At 37.6% G+C, this 23,536-nt stretch overlaps 1 protein-coding gene across 1 annotated transcript in view; it reads right to left on the bottom strand.

Moving 5' to 3' along the window:
* Positions 1–23,536, bottom strand: part of FIG4 (FIG4 phosphoinositide 5-phosphatase) — a 117,378-nt gene that overhangs the window by 80,593 nt on the left and 13,249 nt on the right. The window contains exons 2-7 of the mRNA XM_046676412.1: positions 20,145–20,243; positions 18,776–18,899; positions 11,544–11,700; positions 9,929–9,979; positions 5,312–5,460; positions 2,161–2,289 (exon numbers count right to left, since the gene is read on the bottom strand). Of these exons, the coding sequence (XP_046532368.1) occupies positions 2,161–2,289; positions 5,312–5,460; positions 9,929–9,979; positions 11,544–11,700; positions 18,776–18,899; positions 20,145–20,243 (709 nt within the window). The remainder of the gene's footprint in view (positions 1–2,160; positions 2,290–5,311; positions 5,461–9,928; positions 9,980–11,543; positions 11,701–18,775; positions 18,900–20,144; positions 20,244–23,536) is intronic.

A 23,536-nucleotide genomic window follows, 5' to 3' on the forward strand; every position in this document is an offset into this window, starting at 1 on the left:
TGTTCTTCTGAATTGTGCAGGTATTAAGGCAAAAATGGACTTCCCTAAGGAGCAGTTTCCATGAATTTCAGAGGACACGGTAACCAGGTGGAGGGTTATTGGCCAAGAGAAGACCTCGTGGCTCCCTGTAGCCAACTAAGGATGTTAACAGGTACAACCAATCCTTCCTTAGTCTTCAGAGATCACACAACTCTCAAATAGAGCATGTCACTTAATAAGGTGTTTAAATTATGAAGTAATATACAAGGGAATGGAGTGACTGTACTGTAAAAGCAATCCAAATTTGTCCCCTAACTGTAAGAACTGAACACTGTAAACTGCTTAAACAACATGGAGCTTATTATTTATGTCACCTTACTTAACTTTCTGAGCCTTGGTTTCATCTTCTGTAAAATGGTGTAAGTACTAATAAAGTAACTAATTTTATTAGGTGGTTGGGAGGACTAGATCAGGTAATGTGTGCAAAACTAGTGCCTGGCCTACAGAAATGTTCGATAAATAGCAATTACTTTTATCATCACATAGACTCCCAGAATTCATTAAACGCTTGATAACTAGGAGACTAGATTCATTATTTAAACTAATAAGCTTTAAAATTATAATCTATGGTGATGTTTGTTATTTAAAAAAACATACATTTAATGTGCTTAATATATGCCAGGCCCTGCGTTGGCTCTTGGCAGTACAAAACAGTTTAGGAACTACATTTTAGAAACTGCCTGTAGAAACCGTGGCATTCTTTCTGTTGTCCTTGGTTGGTGAAAACTTTGTGTTCTTTCCAGGCAGATTTTACTTTTAGAAACAGAAAAAGTAATTCAAGGCCAAATCTCATTATCCAGTGAATGATCAAGCAGATAATATCACTCACTGGCTGAAAATGATTATAAAGTCATAAGGCTGATATTCAACTGTAGCACACCAATGTCACTCATCTTCATTTCAAAATTCCTGTGTCTTCATCCAGCCTCTCTGCTCCCTCACTTGCCACAAGGCAGGCAGCACTGGCCCTCTTCAAGGCTAACCTCTCTAGATGTACCCCTTGATACGGTTCCTCCCAAATGCTCTGGTGCCAGAGAGCATAATATTGGTTAATCACATTCGCCCACTTAATGGTCTCAAAACAACCACTCCTTTAAAGTTTTCACTATAGGTCTTAAAAAACCTAAGACACAGGAAGAATGTCAACTTGAAAACATGCTGGGCACACAAATGCTCTACATGACTCAAAAAGGGATAGGAAAAACCTAAAAACATCACTTCTAGAAAGTATACACTGTCTTCCTAAACCTCATAGCACAACAGCACTTTCTTGAAAAGTTTCAATATAGCTAGAAATTAAATGAAAGGGAAAAAAAGTATTTAAAAATTGAACTCACCATCTTAACCCAAGGCTCAAGCTACTTCTGTTTAATCTATCATGCCCCTTTCCAATCCAGGCCTTCACCACATTATATCTGACCCCCTGCAGTCTTTTCCTAACTCAGGTCCCCTGTTCTAGTCTCATTTTACTTAATCCAGCTTGAAGGTGGCTGTCAACTCAAGCTTCCTATGTACTACTTTGCATGTCACCCTCTTGAAAAAAAAATTTCTAAAGTTCTAGCACCAAACTCGAGGTCCTTAATTTGACTGCCAAAGCAATCCAGCGACTGGCGATCTGACTCCCCACTACCAACGTCCTTCCCACTGCGTTGTACCTCCCAGGGGATTATACACAAACCAGAAGAACACTCCCACGAACTTGTCCACCTCTACACTCACGATGCTGCCCCAACTCACGACCTCACTCCCTGCTCACTGCTAAGGCCTGACTCTGGTTTAAGGCCCAGGCCAAGTTTGACTTTTCCTATGAGCCTGCTGCATCCTCCCCACCTGCCACTGATTCTGCTCCTTCTCTCAGGTGAGCATGACACTTATTATCTGTATCTCTAACTATGCACATGGCATTTTCTTCCCTGTTATTTATCTTTCTGTGTACATAACAGAACTGTTCAAGTGGCCTGCATTCCTCTTTCTCTTTCCACTACATGCCATCTTGGGTAAGTCTTCCTGTTGGGAGCACAGAGTGATCATTATAATCTTATAACTCATATATAGCTTTCTATAAATTGGTACAGCATAAGGTAAACAATATGTATCTTAGTTTTTTTAAAAAAAGGATACTTGACTGCCCACAGAACCCATGAATAATATACAACAGCCAGTCACGATGCACAGCATTTTTAATTATATCCAAAAGTTCACCATTCCACACATACTTCATATAAGGCTCACTGCAGATCCCAAACACACCTGAAAAATAAAAGGTAGTGTCAGAAAGGTAAGGAAATTGGTTGACAATCAACTGATTTTTAAGTCTTTAAATTCTGTTTTTAACTTCAAAATAAGATGCCTGATTAACAGCCTAGCCATTTTCAGTGGATATAATTCATGTCATCGCCCAGGACACTTTGCTGATTCTGTACAAAGTCATAGAATGAACACATTTTCTTATGTGTGAAAGTTTTCAACCTAAGAGAAAGGAAAATGACAGGGAAATAAAGGACACGTGTACAAATACAAGAATAAGGCTGAGAGACAGCACAGAGCAGCGGCTGGGAGCACCGATTGGGGGTCTTGAATGCCGGGGTCCAAATCCTGGCTCTGCCTCTCATCGGCAGGGGGACATGCGCGATCAGGAGCGCCACTCTCTATCTCAGCGCCTCCGTTTCCTCATCTGTACCAGTATCACATGGGTGTTGTCAAGATGAAATAAATTAATAACATACATAAAGTGCTTAGAACGAGCCTGGTGACTTACTGATGCTGCTATAAGTGGTAGTTATTACATCAGGCTTTTCCTTACGAAGAAATTAACTTCATGAAACATGATTTCAGCAGATCTAGATAATTTATTAAATGTCCAAGAGTTTTACAAAACTTATATGAAGTGCAAAATAAGAAACAGGTATATTTATAAGATAATGGCTTCAAAGATCTTAACAGTTCCAGATAGCAGGTAATCAATACTATTTTTCTTCTCAAAACATGATATCTTAAGAGTCTTTATATACTATGACAAATACACTTTGGTTTGATTCATAAAAACTAAACCTTCTCTGACCTTTCAATGCATTATACAGAGCACGAATGATACATAGATTGGAGTGCTGTCTTTGCCAATTAGTGGCTCTGTGACCTCTGGCAAATTACGTAACATCTCTTAACCTCAATTTTCTAAACTGTAAAATGATGATACTAGTACTCATCTCAGAAATATTGAGATTAAATAAAATAATATATGCAAAGTGACTAATACACTGACTGACACAGTAGAGACCTTTTTAAAAATGCATTCTTTTCCTTTTCTCCCTACCCCCACATCATCTATGCTCACTCTGCTTCCTATCAGTTTCCTGGGTGGTAAGAGAATAATGCCTCCCACCAAAAGATGTCTATGTCTTAATCATCAGAGCCTGTGAATATGTTATGTTACACGGCAAGGAGGAATTGAAGTTGCAGGTGGAATTAAGGTTACTAATCAGATGACCTTCAGATGGGAAGATTATTCTGGATTATCCAGGTAGGCCCAATGTAATTACAGGGTCCTAATAAATGAAAGAGGAAAACAGAGTAGGGTGTCATAGTGATGTAATGTGAGGAAAAAAAACTCAGTTGGCCATTGCTGGCTTGGAAGACGGAAGAGTGCCACAAGCCAGGGAATGTGGGCAACCTCTCGAAGATGGAAAGGGCGAGAAAATAGCTTTTCCCCTAAATTCTCAAGAAAGCAACACAGCACTGCTGACACCCTAATTTTAGTCCACTGAGACCTATTTTGGACTTCCAACTTATCTAACGTGATGAATTTGTATTGTTTTAAGCCACTAAGTTTGTGGCAATTTGTTATAGCAGTTATAAAAACTAATATACACTGTTATTCACACCTATCAAGTAGAACTGTTCTAGAGATAATAAAAACGTAAGCGGTTTCAGAGGCTTAATTCAGATCCCAGAATGGATATTCGAATTCAGATTTTGGATGACATAGTACAAATTTAGTAATACTTTTAGCTTTTCTATTACTAAGAGTGATATTTGGAAGAAATGAAGCAAGCAAATATTCAGGCACACGTTATCTTACCCTCCACCTATATCTAGTAGGATAGGTGACAATCTGGGTGCCTGAACCTGGACGAATTTACACGACCTAGACAATCTGGGGTAGAGAGGGTGCACTAGGCCTTAGCTCAAGTGACAGTCAATCTAATAAACTAACAAAGTTAAGGGCAATGCCAGGGATGGCATTCAATTTAAGTAACAGCCTAAGTCTTCTTAGAGTGAACCAGAACCTTTGGCAAAATGCTAATAGAGCACAGCCTCTTCTTGGGTGTCCTTCAAGGACAAACCTTCTGGAACTTTATATTACATTCTACCTCAGAACCCGCATCTTCATCACGATCATTTAAGTTGCAAAGAGCAAGGCACCCAAAGACACTATTGACTTACCACGTTTCCACAGTAAGTCCAATTCAGGTAAGTTTGAAACAATTCCTTCACAACATTCACTTTAGCAATGCCTCTGGCTTTAGAGTTCTAGAGCAACCCAAAAATCTAGGGATAAAGGTACCAATTCTATTGTGTGACTGGTTAGTCTGAGATCTCCAGGGTCACCCTAAACTAGTCACACAGGAGTCCTGCAGTGATCCTCACAGAAGCAGGGCCATGAGGAGCCAGTAGGTCAAGCTGGGACCAACCAAAGTAAGAACAGCCTCTGACCTGCTGTACTGGTTCCTCTGGACATTGGCCATGTGTTCCTAACCTCCAGGCCTCAGTTTCCTACTTAGTCTTTATTTCTTTAAAAGTGGCATTATACCTGCTGAGCAGAGTTTTTATGAGAATTAGTGATAGTGTAAGTAAATGTCTAGGACACAATAGGCAACCCATGGTAACTTTTTTCCAAAACTCAGCCCACACTGAACTGGTCTCTGTGAAGGAAAATAAGGTGGTGGTGTGTATTCTCCAATATTCAAAAAAACAATTCTCCATTTAAACTTCACCAAAAGTCTAGACCTAAACGTATTACATAAAAAAGGGCATGAAAATTTGTTAGAAAATGTCAGCACACAATTTTCTGGCTGGCCCACAAATGAAACCACAAGGTCATTAATGATCTCTATAAAAATGAATCAGTCAAGAGCATATATCTGAAACAATCTCATGTAAGGACAAAGAGCAATGAGGGGTGGAGAAATATGAGGGAAATGTGAGTGAATTTAATGAGATGCATTTCATAGCTGCCCCATTAACATACATTTGATGTGTGAAAACCACCTACCGCTTCCACCCTGTGTAATTAATCCTTCGTCTTCAAAGATGTCGAAACTCTCCTGGCGAGTCTGGGTTGTTTCTGACTTTAACATCTCCAGGGGCATTCGCAAGACAGTGAGATTATATTGAAGTGAGTGGGACAAATCATAGCTGTAACTGAGAACATAACTGAAACTTAATAAGAATTACAAAAGTAAAACATATTTCACGGTCTTGACTCCCATACGGAATTAAAACCTGTTAACTAAATTACTTAGCACCTGTTACTTTACTTGGAAGCAATGCTGTTCAAATAAGCCTGTAAAACACAGTAAACCATGAATATAATTGGAAATTAAAAGATCATTGCATGACTTAGGTATTTGCATGACTAGAAATATACAATACAAGGTGAGTGACCTACATTCATTGATTTGCAAGGTGCATTTTTATTTTTTCTAAAGACTGCCCCTGAGCTAACATCTTTTGCCCATCTTTTTATTTTCTTCTTCTTCACTCCAAAGCCCCCCAGTATATAGCTGTATATTCTAGTTGTAAGTCCTTCTAGTTGTCGCATGTGGGATGACACCTCAGCATGGCCTGATGAGTAGTGCTAGGTCCACGCCAGGATCCAAACCAGCGAAACCCTGGGCCGCCGAACTGGAGCATGAGAACTTAACCACTTGGCTATGGGGCCGGCCCCCCATGCATTTTTTGCTGCACACTGAAATCAATCTTCACAGCCTTGTGCAAAGGCGTCACACTCAGATGTATCTGAATGGAGTTCTATACATGTTATAATATCCACTGCAATAGTGCAAGGTCTGTACTCCAGTTTGAACAAAAATAATTCTATTAATTCTTAATGGTGGTACCATAACTGACTTTGTAATAAAACAAGAATAAGCAAATAACATAAGCCATTACAGTGAAACATGTTTTAGGAAAGCAACAGCCACCTAAAAAACTCTAACAGTCTGTGCAAATAAAATTTGGCCTTTAGGCCAAAAGAAACACGTGAGAAAATTCTGATTTCACATAATTAATAATTTTTTATAAGTGTCTCTGGCTATATATTTTTAGCACAGAATTTCAGAAGGTATCTAGAATTCTTTAGGTTTATATAAATTTGTATGTATTTTAGTCATATTTTAAGATGGTCTGGAGAGTCACACAGTATTTTAATTATTATTTCTTCTTTAACTTACTTATATAATTTGATTGAAATTGATTTGTTTCATCTGTGAAATTCAATTTTACCACATTTGCTTGCTGCATTCATTCATTTTACTAACATCTAATCTCACAGGGTTAAAAAGCTGTATTAAGAAATTGGTTTTCAACCCCATTTAGAATAGCATCAAAAAAAATAAAACAGGAATAAATTTAACCAAGCTGGTGAAAGATCTCTACACTGAAAATTATAAGACACTGATGAAAGAAAAAGAAGAAGACATAAATAAATGGAAACATATTCTGTGTTCATGGATCAGAAGAACTAACATTGTTAAAAGGTCCACACTATCCAAAGCCATCTATAGATTCAGTGAAATTCCTATCAAGATTCCAATGGCATTTTTCAAATATAAAAACCAATCCTAAAATCCATATGAAACCACAAAAGACCTTGAATAGCCAACGCAATCTGAAGAAAGAACAACAAACCTGGAAGTATCACACTTCCTGATTTCAAATTTTACTGCAAAGCTACAGTAATCAAAACAGTATGGTCCTGGCATAAAAATAGACACATAGACCAATGGAACAGAATTGAGATCCCAGATATAAACCCATGCATATACAGTCAACTAATACTTGACAAGGGAGCCAAAACACACAATAAGCAAAGGACAGTCTCTTCAATAAACAGTGCTGGGGAAACTGGATAACCACATGCAGAATAATGAAACTGGACCCCTATCTTACACCACACACAAAGTCTGAAATGGATTAAAGACTTAAACGTAAGATCATAAACTCTAAAACTATTAGAAGAAAACATACGAAAAAAAGCTCCTTAACATTGATTTTGGCAAAGATCTTTTGGATATAACACCAAAAGTGCAGGAAACAAAAGCAAAAATAAACATATGAGACAACATCAAACTAAAAAGCTTCTATACAGCAAAAGAAACAAATCAGCAGAATAAAACACAACTTATGAAATGGGAGAAAATATTTGTAAACCACATATCTGATAAGGGGCAAAGGTCCAAAACATATAAGGAACTCATACAACTCAAGAGAAAAAAAAATCCAACTAAATAATTGGCAGAGGACTTGAACAGATATTTTTGCAAAGACGACATACGAATGGCCAACAGGTACACAAAAAGATGCTCGACATCACCAATCATCAGGAAATGCAAATCAAAACCACAATGAGATATCACCTCACACCTGTTAGAATGGCTATTACCATAAAGATAAGAAGTAACAAGTGTTGGCGAGGATGTGGAGAAAAGGGAACCCTGATGCACTGCTGGTGGGAATGTAAGTTGGTACAGTCGCTACAGAAAACAGTATGGAGGTTCCTCAAAAAATTAAAAATAGAACTGCCATATGATCCAGCAGTCCCTATTCTGGGTATGTACACCAAGGAAATAAAACATTGTCTTGAAGAGATATCTGCACCTCTGTGTTCACTGCAGCATTATTCACAATAGCCAAGAAATGGAAACAACCTAAGAGTTCATCAATGGATGAATGGATAAAGAAGATATGGTGTGTGTATATATACACACAGACACAGACACACACACAATGGAATATTACATAGCCATAACAAAGGAGGAAATCTTGCCCTTTGCAACAATATGGATGAAACTTGAGGGCATTTGCTAAGTGAAATAAGTCAGAAAAAGACAAATCCTGTATGTTCTCACTTATATGCAGAATATACAGAAGCCAAACTCATAGAAATAGAGAGTAGAATGGCGGTTGCAGGGGCCAGGGGCTGGGGGAAATTAGGAGATGTTGGTCAAAGGGTACAAACTTCCAGCTGTAAGAGGAATAAGATCTGGGGATCTAATGCACAGCATGGTGACCATAATTAACAATATTATACACTTGAAATTTGTTAAGAGAGTAGATCTTAAATGTTATCACCACACACACACACAAAATCATAATTATGTGAGAGGATGGAGGTGTTAACTAACGTTATTATGGTAACCACTTTGCAATATACATGAGTATCTTACCATCACAATGTACACCTTAAACTTACATATATTATGTCAATAATCTCTCAATAAAGCTGTGAGGGAGAGAAGCTGGTTTTTTACTTTTAACAATCAATTCCTCTTATTTAAAACAATTGCTTTATTCTACCTGAGTCTGAAGAATGTAGTATAAGCTTTTTTAAAAGCTTACTTATGAGACACAAAAACTTTAACCTACCTATTTTTACTTATGGAATGGCTTCACCAGAACTCAGAAGGGGTATTGCTGACAAAGTTGAAAAACATGAAGCAAGAGAAGACCATTTCTAACAGTACCACTGAGCTTCAGGAATAAGTCACAGAGGCGATAAACATAAAATTAAGCAATAAAGACCAAAAGCAGATGATAGAGACAAATACTATGGAAATATATACATTAAGTAAACATTTTTGGAAGTGAAAATTATTTCTTTAGGACCCCTTCACTATACTATTGTTAAAATAATTAACCTCCTTCGGTTTTACATCAACGAAGACATAATCTACTCTACATAGTAGACAGGTTTTTCTCTACTTCATAGATAAATAAATGGTTATCTATGTTAACAATTTAAAAATAAATTTTAAAAAATGCAAAGTACCCCATCAGTATACAACATCAATCGCTCCAACACCCTGGATCCTCTTACAGTCAGTCCTATGACTCAAGTCCTTATGGTGCATGCTATTTTAGGTTCTACTTTTTAATTTGGACGTTATAGCTGATAGAATTTCCCATTTAGTACAATAACGCTGTGTCTACTAGGCCCACATATTGGTCACATCAGTGGTGGTATAATCCTGATACTCTACTATAATTTACTTGCTGCTTGTTCAATTTTCAATATTTGGGCTGTCCCTCGGTTGGCTGGTTTGCTTGTCTCCATCATAAATGGAGAAGCTGGAAATGTCTCTTTTCAAGTAGGATTATTTTTTCTCTCCCGATTTATTGTCTTAGGATATACTTTCATACATACTTAATGCTATATTCCTCTCCAGGAAAACTATTAATTCACAATGCCATTAGTGGTACACTGCTTTGCAACAGTTCTTCCTATTTTGAATTTATTTTTTCCTACTTTGCCCAGCTTGTCAACTGAAAATTGAGCTGTGAAGCTGTTATAACTCTGTATTAGAGACTGAATGCAAATTTCATTTTTGTAATTCAAAATTACAAAATTAGAATATTTCATTAAAATCCCATCTAAAACAAAGATGATTTTTATAGTGAGAATAATTACCCTTTAACTTACCCCTTGAAATTTTCAAATAGATATTTAAAAGAAGGAAATACTTGTACTTTTATGTTTTTAGATGAAATAATTTGGTCATTTGAAAAAAGAACACAAGTCCTACTGTGTCCTCTGATTCTGTTTTTACCCTCTGGAAAATAATATAAACATTTAAGTGACTGACAGGAGAAAAACTAAGTTCAAACTTACCTAAAGTAAAAATTGCTAGATAGGTCCACATTTTGAAATATTCGTAGATACCTAAAAAACAAAACAAACAAACAAAAAACCCCAAAGCATAAAGATGGGGTTTATAAATAATATAAACCTCTTCAACTTCTTCTCATCCCTTAGATTCACATGCGCTGGTCTACCTGATTCACTTTTAATCAATATATGATGCCTGCCTGTAAGCTATACGGGAGATAATTTTTTTCAGTGAATGTAAGACAAAAGTCCACTTTATCCAGTAAACTCTATTTACATTCATCTGAAACAAATTATTTAACAATCCCACTTCCAAATATCATCAAAGACAACGTCACAAGTCTCCAGAGAACCATTATCTTAGAGAGTCTTCAGCAAGAGGGCTACACCACCTTTCCATTTTGGTTTGTGTATCTAAAACAACACCATAAAAGTACAGAGTGTAATTAAAATCTAAAACTGTTATCTTCCCTAATAACTTATAAACATGCCTAACTTTGTTCCGTTTTAACCTTTGTAATATTAAAATAACCAATTCTATTCTTTTCTCTATCAATTTATTAATGTGTTACCAGCCCTTCCCCACATTCCCAAGGCTCCAATAATTTCCCCCAGAAAAAAGATTTCAAATCTATAGAAAAACTGGGGGTAAAAAAAACAGTACAACAAACAACAGTATGTCCTTCATCTGAATTCACTGTTAAATCTCTCTCCTTGAACACACTCACACACATATTTTCCTTTCCTAAATCATTTACAGTAAGTAGCAGACATGATGACACCTCACTCCTAAAGATTTTAGTATATATCTATTATGAACAAGAACAATCTCTGAAATAACCACAATATCATTATCACAACCCCAAATTTAATATTGACCCAATATCACCTACTATATAGCCCATATATAAACTATCCCAACAAAGTCCTTTATAGTTCTATGTGGATGTATGTGTACATGTGTACAATCCAGGGTCCAACAGAAATTCACATGTTGCCATGAATTGATTGTTCTAAATGAATAATTCACTTGTTGTCATGTCTGTTGTTGTGTTTGTTCTAAAATCCAGAACAATCCTCTGGGTATCTATCTTTGATGACATTGACATTTTTGAAGAGTCAGGCCAGTTGTCTTACAGAATGTCCCACAATAAGGATTTGTCTGATTACTTCCTCATGCTTAGATTCAAGTTAAATATTTTTAGCAAGAAAACTATACAGGTAATCTGTGTCCTCATTGCTTCACATTAATAGGCAAATAATATCAGTTTTGTCTCATTATTGGTGATGCTAAGTTTGATCATTTGGTTAAGTATGTTTGCCATTTTTCTCCTCTTTGTAAATAAAGAGATTCATTGAGTATGATATGTTGAGACTGAGTGAATATTCTGTTCCTCATTAACAATCTCTCATCTAATGGTTTCAGCAGCCATTGTTGATCCTCGTCTGAATCCATTATTTAAACAGAGGTTTTTAATAGCCCTTGAGCAAAAGTTGTAGAATTCTGAGCCAGCATTTTATATTTTTAATATAACATTTATAATCTTTTGACAATAGTTTTGTTTTCTAATTGGTCTACCACATTAAAAAAAAAATAGTAGTTACCACCAGTACATACCTAGCTTCATCAGGATGAGTAATCCGTACAGAATCATTTGGTATATAGATCATATTTGTATCTTCAATCTTATATATTGCATGACCCCCAATATCTGCCATCTTCCTCCTTTTAGTTATTAACACAATATAATAACCTTCTAGAAACCTGACAAAACCTACACAACAAAAAAAGAAAAATAAATATGATGTTTCCTAAATTTAGTAATGCTTTTAGATACATAGTAGAAGACAAAAGGCTTTTGACACATTTCCTACATTATTACTGCTATGATTTATAGCCATATAAATTTTCAGTTGTCTAGAATTATTCTCTAGAAATATCTATACTGACATTTACTTCACTTAAAAATACTACTTAAAACCAATCTTTTTCATTCATTCCTCTATATTTAGTCTCATTCCAAATAGGATTGAGATGTTTTAAGCAAAAAATATACAAGATTGAGGGGAGTTGTTGTTCAATGGGTGTAGAGTTTCAGTTTTGCAAAATGAAAAAGTTCTAGAGATCTGTTGCACAGCAAGGTAGAAGTTAACACTACTGTATTGTACACTTAGAAATGGCTAAGACTGTAACTTTTGTATTTTTTACATACACACACACATAGTGGTAAAAAGTATGTAAAAATAAACAAAACACAAATTCTCAGAAACTTACAGTCTTGTGCTAACAGGAGCTGTCAATCTTGAGGCGGGATAGAGTAAGCACCTCCCTAGATTCATTGGATCATGGAATGTCCTCCCCTTCTTTAAAAAGAAATTAACCAATGGATAAATGTTCTGTGGAACATACTTTGGGAAACGTTGCTCAAAAGGAAGAACAAACTTCATGGACTCTTGATTACTAGAGGCAAAATACAACTTAAGCCAGCTTTAAAAAAAGAAATTTGTACTGAGGATACTGAGGTGATCCATGATACCAATGAGCAACAATGCGATTAGGCCTCAGGAAAAAACCTAGTCAAGATGCATCTCTGAACATGTGCTCCATTCTGCCTCTCCACAGACCAGGCTCCTCCACTTCTCTGGATCATGTGGTAGGAAACACAGCTGCTGACAGCCCTAGGCTTTTCATCCTAAAGCTTCAGTGGGAAGAAACAAATTTCTCAAGTTCAATTCCAGAATTCCTAGAGAAGGACTTGAATTGGCCCATCCTGGGTTTGGTGCCCAGCCCTGGACCAATCAACCGTGGCCAAGGAATAGAGCCACATGGCACTGGAAGCCACTTATACAATAACTAGGTGACTTAGATGGGGGAAGGGAGAGGTGGTGCCAGTTTCCAGAAAAGTAGAGGGGTTGAGCAAACAAAACAATATATCCAGTGAAATGCATATCCTTCCTGCAATATTCCACAAAGCTTTTACAAGTATTAGAACATTATAAAGTCATATTTTATGGTAATCATTGGAATGCACATGTTCTATATTGGTGTTAATTTTCAGTAGCACTAAGTTCTCAGCAACACACTAGTTACCATACAGTCTTGGTTGAAAATTTTCTAGCTCCCAGGACTTTTGCTTTGGGAGTTAAAACTAACTCACTTGGTGGTTAGTGGGGAGGAAGACAATTTTGAAATGGCAACATGAGGAGCTTGGTAGACTCTTTCCCCAGGGAAACAACCATAAATGGTGAAAATTATAAAAACATAAAATTATAAAAACAAACAAAACAAAAAAAAACAAAACAAAACATGGAAAGTTTCTGGAAATTCTCCTAATGGCACATAGCAAACAGAAAAACATTTATTCAGGAAAATCTACTAAATCTTGGTGAGAACAGCAAGTCTGTAGCATTTGAATCAGAACTTGCCTCCCTTCCACACCCCTTCCCAGGTCAGCGTGACAGTAGATCTATCCTGGGCAGGTGTAGACAAAAAGACAGTACTACCCTCTTTCCCCAGCTCTCAGTCCAGGGCCACGGCTTCTGCACAGGAGGTTCTCATCCCCTCCAGCTCTGTTGCAGCAGCTCTATTCCAGGTGAGCACATCTGAAATCTGGGGCTCCTTTCTTCTACCCAGCTTCCACTCATAGAGTGGAGGCTTCACCCCAGCATGACTGTCAAGAATAATGGGTCCCAAACCCCCTCACCCCAGCTCACTCACAGGATGAGTCAGATACAACCATACACAGCTGACTTCCTATCAAAAACAATGGAGGCCAGAAGGCTGTGGGATCACATATTCAAAGCACTGAAGAAAAAAACCTGTCAACCAAGAATCTTATATCTAGCATAACTACCTTTTAAAGCTAACTTTCTTGTACACACGTGTGAGTGTGCTGGCTCACTCTCCCCTCTTTCTCTCTCAGAGTGCTATATTCTATAAAGTCTGAGCTAGGGTCTTGGTGCTATGAATTTTTCCTCTAGAATTGACAAATATCTATTGTCTGTGTTGTTGTTCTCAGCTGACAAGAAAGGAAATTAGTAATTGAATACATTAACATAAATGAGCCAAAATATATAAGAGAAAAAAGCCTCAAGGATTTTATGAGCTCTGCTACTGAGAAAAAATGCTATTAAAACAATGAAAAATACTTATATTTTTGAGATCCACAAAGCACAAAGTGCTTTTGAAGAATGGTCATTTACATTCCTTTCCCACCCTTAAAGACTAGCCAAAAATTCTCTGATTAAAGTTTAAGAATATAGGAATGGGGAGGGAAAAAAAAGCTGATGACAATCTCATTAAAAGCAAGTTAGGAAGTAGTTATCCTTTTAGAAGGACAAAATTTACAAAAGAAAGGCTCTTGGAAGCAGCCTAAAAACACTCAAAAAGAGAATCTAATTGGGTTTAAGTAATAAATATTTCCAAGATGAATGTTTCTCTTTTACTCTTGCTACACATTTATTTTTTATACAAAAAAGTTTCTCTGTAATTTCTCTCAGCCTACATTCCAATTGAATTTTAATTTTATGCTTTTAGCTCTAGATTATTTATATCATTCTACATTTCCCTTCATAATTTTAATAAAGGAAAATAAATATGCTGCACGAAAGATACTCTTTTCCACTAGCACAAAGGCCTTCAGCATAGTATACACGAGATTTTCTTCTTCCTTCTTACTACCCAGTTGGATATGTCACTCTCTTTTTAAAAACTTCCTGTCAAATACAGCCAAAAGGCTTCAGTCTGGCACAGACCTCTGCCAAGAGGCAGCCAACTCATCACTTTAACACAATGAAAACCAGAACAAGCTTTTTCATCTTCATTCGATGCACTTCTGATCCCAGACCAATCTCACTGAGTACTTCCCAGAAGCTTAGATGACAGTCGTCATGCAAAAGTGATTTCTCTCTCTCCAAGGAGAGAAGGCTATGTCATTTGAGACGGACACCAAGCAAACCACATAAAGAAGGACAGTAGGAGAGAATGGAATGGTGTGGAGTTCTGGTGGCTGGAGGAGAGCCCACCAGCCCACCAACAGGGAAGAATACAACATCCTGTTTGAGTGGTCAGCATGTCAGCTGGTCACTATGTTGAAAGCCTTCAGGGAGAACAGCGCTCTGGCAGAGAAGTATGAAAAACCTCCACACGGTACCCGGGGCCTCTGCACAAGAGAGCTCTCTGGAACCAAAGTGACTCTCTAACACCAAATCTACTGCTCCCCTACTAGTCTGAGGCTCACACGTCGCTGTTGTTTTCATTATTATCTTGGATCTGCAATTTGTTTCTAAGGGTGTTGCTTTAAATACCAACCGAGTCCACCACTTAGTCTGCTGCGATGACACTCATTCTCCCACTCCCCTTCAACGCACTAGCAGCTTAAGAGTATCCTCTGAAGGTGACACAGGCAGAAAAAGGACACAGACCTGAGGCTATGTATCCAAAGGGGCTGCGATGGTCACAGAGCTGAGAGTAGTAAGGAGCACATGCCACCACCCACCGATTCCATTCATGTACCCCAGGACCAGATAACACAGCTTTGTGAGGGATGCTCAAGATCCCATCCAGTGGTTTCTCAAACCACTGCTGGCCGTCATATAACAATGGAGCAGGTCAGAGACGGGCAAGGCAGCTACAAGACTGGATCCATCAATGTCTAGGGACCAGCGATGGTCCATGAGGTTTCAGTACCAGCCCATGAAAAGACAAGTAAACAAATTGAAAGTAAGGATTTAGAAACTTTAGACCAATTTGAGATTGCCCTAATATCTGAGTGCATGATCAATGAACTTGCCTTGAACAGGCATAGACTAGTTTAGATATTACTGAATTTGTGTGATGAGTCACATGCGGTCCAACCTGAAGACAAGTTATGCACAGTAAGGTCCTGTGTTGGTCTGTGACATATTGGTGGAAAAAATCTGGTCCTTTACTACAGATAGTTGAAAAGCACTCCTTGAGATTCTTTGGATTATGAACTAAATTAACCATGATAACAGTCCAAAATATTCCAGCAAAAATACAAATTAAACACGCTGAAAAAGTTAATAGGAGAAAATATTGTAGTCACAGAAGACATTTTAGACATTTCACATACATATTATTTTGACAACCAGATTATATCTTTTTCAAAGATAAGTATTTTGTGTTCTGCTATTTCAGTATCCCTCATTATTTCTAAGACAGTACTAGACAAATCGTAGACTTTCACTAACTCCCTTTTACTCTTCACTGATTCTAAGCTTTATTTACATGGTTGAATCAGAATACATAAAATGCATTTCCGCAAAAATAATAAATGCTCACTTACTACATTATTGTGTCACTTTGCTAGTAGGTCACTCTTTCAGTGACTTCACCATCCAAGGACAGCCTCAAACCCAAGAGGGCTTTAATTGCAAGAGAAATAGCTACCACAAAGCTAAGAAGGGTACCTCTAAGAGTAATACGGAGACACCTTCAGCTCTCATGCAAAGTTTATTAGCTAATACTTGTGTATAAAATAAATGTCTGGTTGCAAACTTGGGTATCAATTGATTAAAATAAAACTACTGGTTTTATAAGCTTAGTTATCAATAGATTTAAAACGTGGCAAGGAATGTTGCTAAAAGCAAACATGCCAAGAACAATGACGAATGATGAAAGTACCATAAAAACAAAGCAGTACAGCAGTCTAGGGGCCGTTTAATGTAAAGGAGAACTCCGCAATACAACTCCAGAACACCCGCGGGCAGCTAATCTTAAACACAGTTCAATAACTGATCTTCACTTTGTTATACTTAATCATCAAGGACGGTTCAGTTTTGGATAATAAACCCTGGCTAATAAGGCATTCACAATTATGTGCACCTTGGGAAATTTCCACTAAAAAAGCTTAATAAAGTATCAACATTTAAAGGAAGAAGTTTAACCAATTAAGTAACTAATATTTAAATTAAGCCTATTACATTTAAGACACATCTCATTTCCAGGGTTTTTTTCCTTTTATTTAAAATATAAGCAACACCTAAAGTGGAATTTAACATACATAGAATTCATGGAATTTAAACATATGAACTCACACGACATACACAGACATGCACACATCCACAAAAATTTATCCATTAAACACGTAACCTCAAGGGGCTTGTCAAGACTGAGCAGAAGGTAGAGAAAAGGGGCCAGTCCTAAGGAGAAGAAACTAATAATACCTTCCACTCTTAACCTTCCTTGCAGCCCCCTAAGACACAAAATGGACCTAATGGGGTCACATATGAAGAGCTACAAGAGCACAGTGAAAAAAACGAACTTCAAATATGGCAGAACACTATAAATTTCAATAAATATAGAGTCACAAAATAGAAAGTGCTACTCAGAAAACCTGACATAAGAATTTAAAACTATACAGTATAGTCAAGTCTATATTAATTTTGTTAAGATCTATAGATACCAATCACTCATCCAATAGTGCATACAGTCCAGCAGGTTTAAGAAGCTCAGAGGTAATTTTGTAAGTGTTAAAAAAAAAAAAAAGACTCGAAGTAAGGCTCTGCCAAAAGAGAAGCTGAGATAAAATTGCCCTCTGCTTGGCATCCAAGGCCCCAAGCGATCTGGCCTCACCCAGCTACCTGCTAACATTCCAAGACCCACGAGCTTCTTCATGCTTCTGCCTCTGCTGTCATCTGCACTGGAGTTCTCTCCTCACATCCAGCCAATCGTGTACCTCCTTCAGGGTCCAGCCAGGGTCTCGGCTTCTCCAGGAAATCTGGAGAAACCTGGCCACTCCAGGTCCAAGTAATCTACCTCTTAAGGAATCTCCAATACCAGGTGCCTTTTACTACACAGCTTGGCTCTTAATTACAATCTTGGAGCTGTTTCACGTGTGTTGGTTTTTGTCCCCCATCCTAGGCCAATCATCCTAAGACTCTCAGGGACAAATCCATGGTACGGCAAAGCAGGTTTATTGACCCACTGCAGTGAGGGACAACGCACACCAGAGGAACTGTGGGCATCTCACAAATGCCCCACAGGCCAGACAGCTGACTCCTTAAAGGCCAGAACCATTTCTATATTTGTTTGTGAATAAATAAAGCAAAGGAGTTATTACAGGATTTGGGAGAAGGGTAGAGTTCAGGTAAAATTTAAATGAAGAGGCTCAAACCAAAGCAGGACTCTATGTAAAGCGATCAACATCAAGTCTGGACTGTGAGGCCAACTCAGGGTTCCGTTTCCTTGAAAACAACAGAGGTAGCACAGCTGTGGACTGCTGTGTCCAGAAACCCCACATCTGAAGCTCTGCATCTGAGTTGTAAACCAAGGTTGCTTCTCTGTGTCAAAGCAACTTAGGTTGTTCAGGAAAGAGAGGGATGTTTTCTCTTACTGACATAATTTCAAACAGCAAAGTTTCTGATTGTCATTTTAGAGAAGAAAGTTTCTGGGTGACTAAGCAAGCAGTAGTCATTCAAAGAAGTGGGTTATGACACTTTGCAGCTGCACATGTCCTTGGGAGAAATTGCAGTTAATTTTAAACCTGGTTTTACCTGTATCTGTTTTTCCAGCTGATGAATTCCAGATGTTTACAGCCCAAGCAAATTTTTACTTTTTCATTCCTCAACAAGCCAGACAGCAGACTCCTTAAAGGTCAAAACCATTTCCATGTTTGTTCGCATCCTATATAAAACTGAGCACAGTGCTGAGGACACAGCAAGTGCGATAATAGAAAGGCTGATACCTGACTGATGGATAATGAAGCTTTAAACAACCAAAGCCACAGATGACAGGTCATAATTATAAAGCTATATAGCCCTGCACACTATCTTTATGTGTTCTATGTAGAAAAAAAAGAGGTAGTAAGAGGGAGGTACATTTCTTACCTACAACACCAAAAGCTGAAACAGCTCGAAATAACCCGGAGGATCCTTTCTGTCCCATCTTGGTTCTATTTCCTAGATCCAGGCGGCCAAGAAGCTCTCTCACTTCTTGTTGAGTATACACGTGCTGGAAATAAGCAAATTTAATCTGTAAGGTTGTGCTTACTCTGGAGATTGATTATTTATCCCCAGAAATTAAAAGTTGCCTACGAAAATCACTAGCTATTTCATAGAGAAGTATATAATAAGCTACAATTTTAAAAAGCCAACAAATTCTTTATTATTAGCAATGAAGGGTGATTATTAGATCACGTGTTGCCATACTAGAAAGTTGTGTCAAAACCTTATCTTCTGAACCATCAATTTAAAGGATCTACAGACAAATTTCAAGAAATATGTGACTTCTTAAAACTACATGCAGTTTTGATTGTATATACATATGCATATTTTTATGAGCTTTTCTTAGTTTCTCAAAGGAATCTCTGATCAACCACTCATACTCCCAAATAAAGCCAAGAATCGTTACATTTTATTAATAAAAACTCCCAGATAGTGACAGGGTGTGGGATGGGGGAGGGGAGACAATGGCATCAGGAGTACAGGAAACCACAATATACAATTTATCTAAAATTATTATAACATAGAAAATAGTTTTGCAAAGAAGTTAGTGAAAATGGGTTCCAGACTGTAGCTACTAACACATTTGAGAACCCAGGAATCTACATGGATTCAAAAATATTCACAGACAGGAACTTCAATACAAACGGTAACTTAGGTTGTCTTGTTTGAAAAAGTTAAAATTAACTGTTCAATTTCATTTTTGACTAACAGCCTCATGTTTTTGTGCCATCTGAACGAAGTCTCTGTATTCCTGACTTTGGATAATACAACTTCTGGATAAGAAGAGCTCAGCATTTCTCTAGTGCACAGCAAGTCATCAGAAGATCACCCAGAACTGAGTTTTAGCAGCGTAATTAAAAGTCTGGAATACAGAGGTCCTCCCTGACTTCAAGAAGCTTCATATTAAAGCATAGTAAGAAATAACCTCTTCAGCAGATGCAACAGTGAGAGTTATACTGAATCCTTAAAATGTCACCTCTTTAAGAAAATATATTTGTTACTTTATCGAAAGAGTTTGTTTTGTCAAACGAATCAAAATGAAGGACCAAGTGTAATTCTGGCATACTCTTCAACATCAGTAACTTGTAGAAACCAGATTAGAGATTCAAAGTCTGGCCAACCAACAAAAATAATTGTAATTTTTAGATAAATGATTAAAAAATTATATATTACTAGAAGCTATAAGGGTATTTCATATTTTTTAAACAAGTACAAAAGTTTCTGTATATATTCAGGCTTGCGAAATACTTACCCTATCATCAATGATGACCAAATCCTTGGGCTCTGTTCTATCAATTTTCAAAACACGATATTTTGTTTCTGCATGATTGCTCCCAACCAGAAAGTATCTCTATAAATAAAAAGAAATGTCACTAGTTCTTTAAGGCATTTTGCCTTATACACATTTCATAACCACTTCAGTTTTTGAAATTAAATACATTAATAAAGTCAGGTTACTTTTTTAAGAGAAATATTTCTGTTAAATATAACTGGCTGATTAAAGAAAGGCTGATTCCAAAAGGTCAATTTTAAAATTGAAATATTCTTAGCGGTGTCATGATAAACATCAGTCTGGTATCTGAACGTACCCAGTAACCAGGTCAGATGAATTTAATTATATTATATAGAGATTAACCTAACTGATTGGAGACTGATGTTTGAACTCAGGCAGGAAACAGCAGCTCTGGTAAGAATTAGACAGCTCAACACACAATTAGGAATGCTCAGACAATTACAGCTATTAAAATATTGATATTTTATCAAAGATATCTTTACAAATTCTTTACAGAAGACTGAAAATGTCTTTAATATAGCAACTATAAAAATCCACCTCAAAGTCCTATAAAAGATTAAAATGAGTATACTTTCCCAAATGGCTTTTTACAGATAAGCCACAGGAAATAATTAATATTCTTTCTTTTCTGAAACACTTCCTTGCAGCATTATACCTGAAAGTATTAGTCTTCTTAAATGAATACTGAGAATAAAGTAAATAATAAAAATGTAGAAAAATAATAATATTTAAAGAAAAAAATAATATTTAAAGAAAATGCTTTTAAGAAAACCTAAATAGGATAAATGATTTTTGTTGTTCTTGTTTTTTGTTTTGTTTTGTTTTTGCTGAGGAAGATTAGGCCTGAGCTAACATCTGTGCCAATCTTCCTCCACTTTATATGTGGGTCACTGCTACAGCATGGCTGACAAGTGGGTAGGTCCACACTCAGGATCTGAATCCCCAAAGCCAGGCTGCCAAAGTGGAGCATGCCGAATTTAACCACTATGCCACAGGGTTGGCCTCAAGATAAGTGATTTTTAAATTGCATTTAAGAACATAAGTAAAACTCCATTAGGAAAAATAAATTATTTAAGGATATTTTGCTTCAAAAATATCCTTTAAAGTAGCACTTTTTCAACATTCCAGAAATTAAGAAGACATTGCCACAATCGATTGGCAACTTATCTCATCAGTCAGATAAGACATAGCTATATAAAGCAATTAAATAACAAACAAGATTCTCTAGATTAATGGCCAGACTGAAGTATGTAGACCACAGGAATTCAGAGCAGGCAAGATTAACATGGGTACTATAGAAGCAGAGAATGTCAGAGCACTCAGGATTTGAATTGAGCCTTAAAGGATGGGTAAGATTGTTAAAAGTAAGATTTTACTGGATATCAGAAAATGAGCACTTGGTTATTTGTTTTAATGCTAAATCTGTAGAAATAGATGAGGTTTTTTATTACTGAGTATATATCTGGTTATAAAGGTCTGATCTAGACTTCCAGGCTACAAAGAATATAACTACATGTTAAAAGATGATGGGTTAGACCAGTCGTCAGAGGAAAGCTAATCAAAAAACTGAATCCCTCATCACCTAAGACGGATCAAGTCTGGAGGACACTACCAATTATAATGAAGTGGAAATAAAGCAATTTTAATAAAAATTAGTAAACTAACTTGAGACATCCATTGTCTTGAGGCACTGGAGGAGCAGCTGGAAGGGCAGGTGGATTGAGAGGGAGGGAGTCAAAAGATTCTCTCCTTGGCTTCAGCTAATTTCTGTCTCTGAGACCCTACCCACACTGAGAGGAGAGGGGAACCAACCTAATAAAGTTAACTTCAGAAGAATGGTTTCTAAACTGTACGTGCTTGTCAGCAGAACAGGGAGCCACCTTCTCGAGGTCTGGAGGAAAAACAGTTCCCAGGAGAGGAAACAGCAAGTGCAGGGGCCTGAAGTGGGAAGAGGCTTGATGTGTTTGTCAGAGGAACAAGATTATGCGAGAAAAACACCTATGCTCACAAACACCTAATGCAGTGAATGCTGCTCAACACAAAGAAGGCACTCAGTGAGTGTTAGTTCCTTTTTTCTCCTTTACTTTTTAAGATGTCAGTGAGTCTATGCCATTGTATTTAAGAAAAAGACAGAAAAATGGAGGAAAAAAAGAGTACCCCAGAGGAAGAAAAACATGTGCAGGTCCAGAATGGAACCAGAATGGGAGAATGCACAAATCTATTAGTAATCAGTCTCAGTCTTTGTCCCCAGGAGAGAAAAGCATGCGAATTAACAACCATGAATAGCACGCTGTAATGGAGGTAGGAACTGGATGCAAAGGGCAGTTAACACAGGAAGTTAACACAGGAAGGGCCTTTAACTCATTTGGGGAGGGTCAGAGCAAGCTATCCAGAGAGGCTCGTGTGGTCCTGATGCTGAGTCTGCCCTTGAAGGACCTCTGAACAGGACTCCACGTACTGAGCCAAGATAGAACAAGTAATACTCACCGTCTCCACCTGCAACAATCCTCTCTCATCACCTGCCCCTCCCTGCAACCACTTTTGTTTATTTCTAAATTTAGCACTTACTTCTGAGGACCTTGTCTAAATTTGTTTGGGACATGTCTGCCCCTTTTACCTAATTATAAGCACCTCAGGATGCTGGGGGCTAACTTCCTAACCTCTGTGGTTGTTAATTCTAGTCTTGTAGCACAAGCTGGTTCCACAGGCATTGGGTAAATGTTAGGAGAAAGAACCACCACCTATCGCAGACGAATCATTTAAATTGCGGGGTTAACTTTCTGCAACATTTATGCTAACCCCTCTTTTTTGGGTAAGCACACAGAAGGTGAAGTCAGCCCCTTTAAGTCAACGACTCAGTAACGAAGTACATTACAACTTTAAGGGAGGCAAAATCCCAGAATGAAATTCCTGGAATTTTAATAGAGCCTAAGAAACCTAAAGATTAATTGCAATAGGACTATGATTTGGCAGTTTGTAATAAAAAGACAGAGTTCCAGAGAGGCCAGTGGGCAAATGCATGATTGGCCTTTGGAGCACACACATAGGAGGGCGGATCGACAGCTCCCTTATCCAGACGCTTCCAAAAACCCCATGAAGTAGAGGAGCCAAAAGCGAAAAGCCACAGAGCTTAGAAGGAGATCTGAGCCGGGGAGAAACGGGAAGCAGTACAACTATCCACATGCTCTCTCTTCTCAAGTGGTCTAGGATCCTAAAAATGTTTTGCGCAGAGAAGAGCGACCTCATGTGGAGCCAGTTAGGTGGGAAAGAAAACCAAACGACAAAATCACTCCCCAGCACTGCCCTCTGGTGGGCAGCTGACCACCGACTTTCACGCCAGGTTTTTTAAA

This window comes from Equus quagga, chromosome 11 (genome assembly GCF_021613505.1).
Source record: "Equus quagga isolate Etosha38 chromosome 11, UCLA_HA_Equagga_1.0, whole genome shotgun sequence".
NCBI lineage: Eukaryota > Metazoa > Chordata > Mammalia > Perissodactyla > Equidae > Equus > Equus quagga.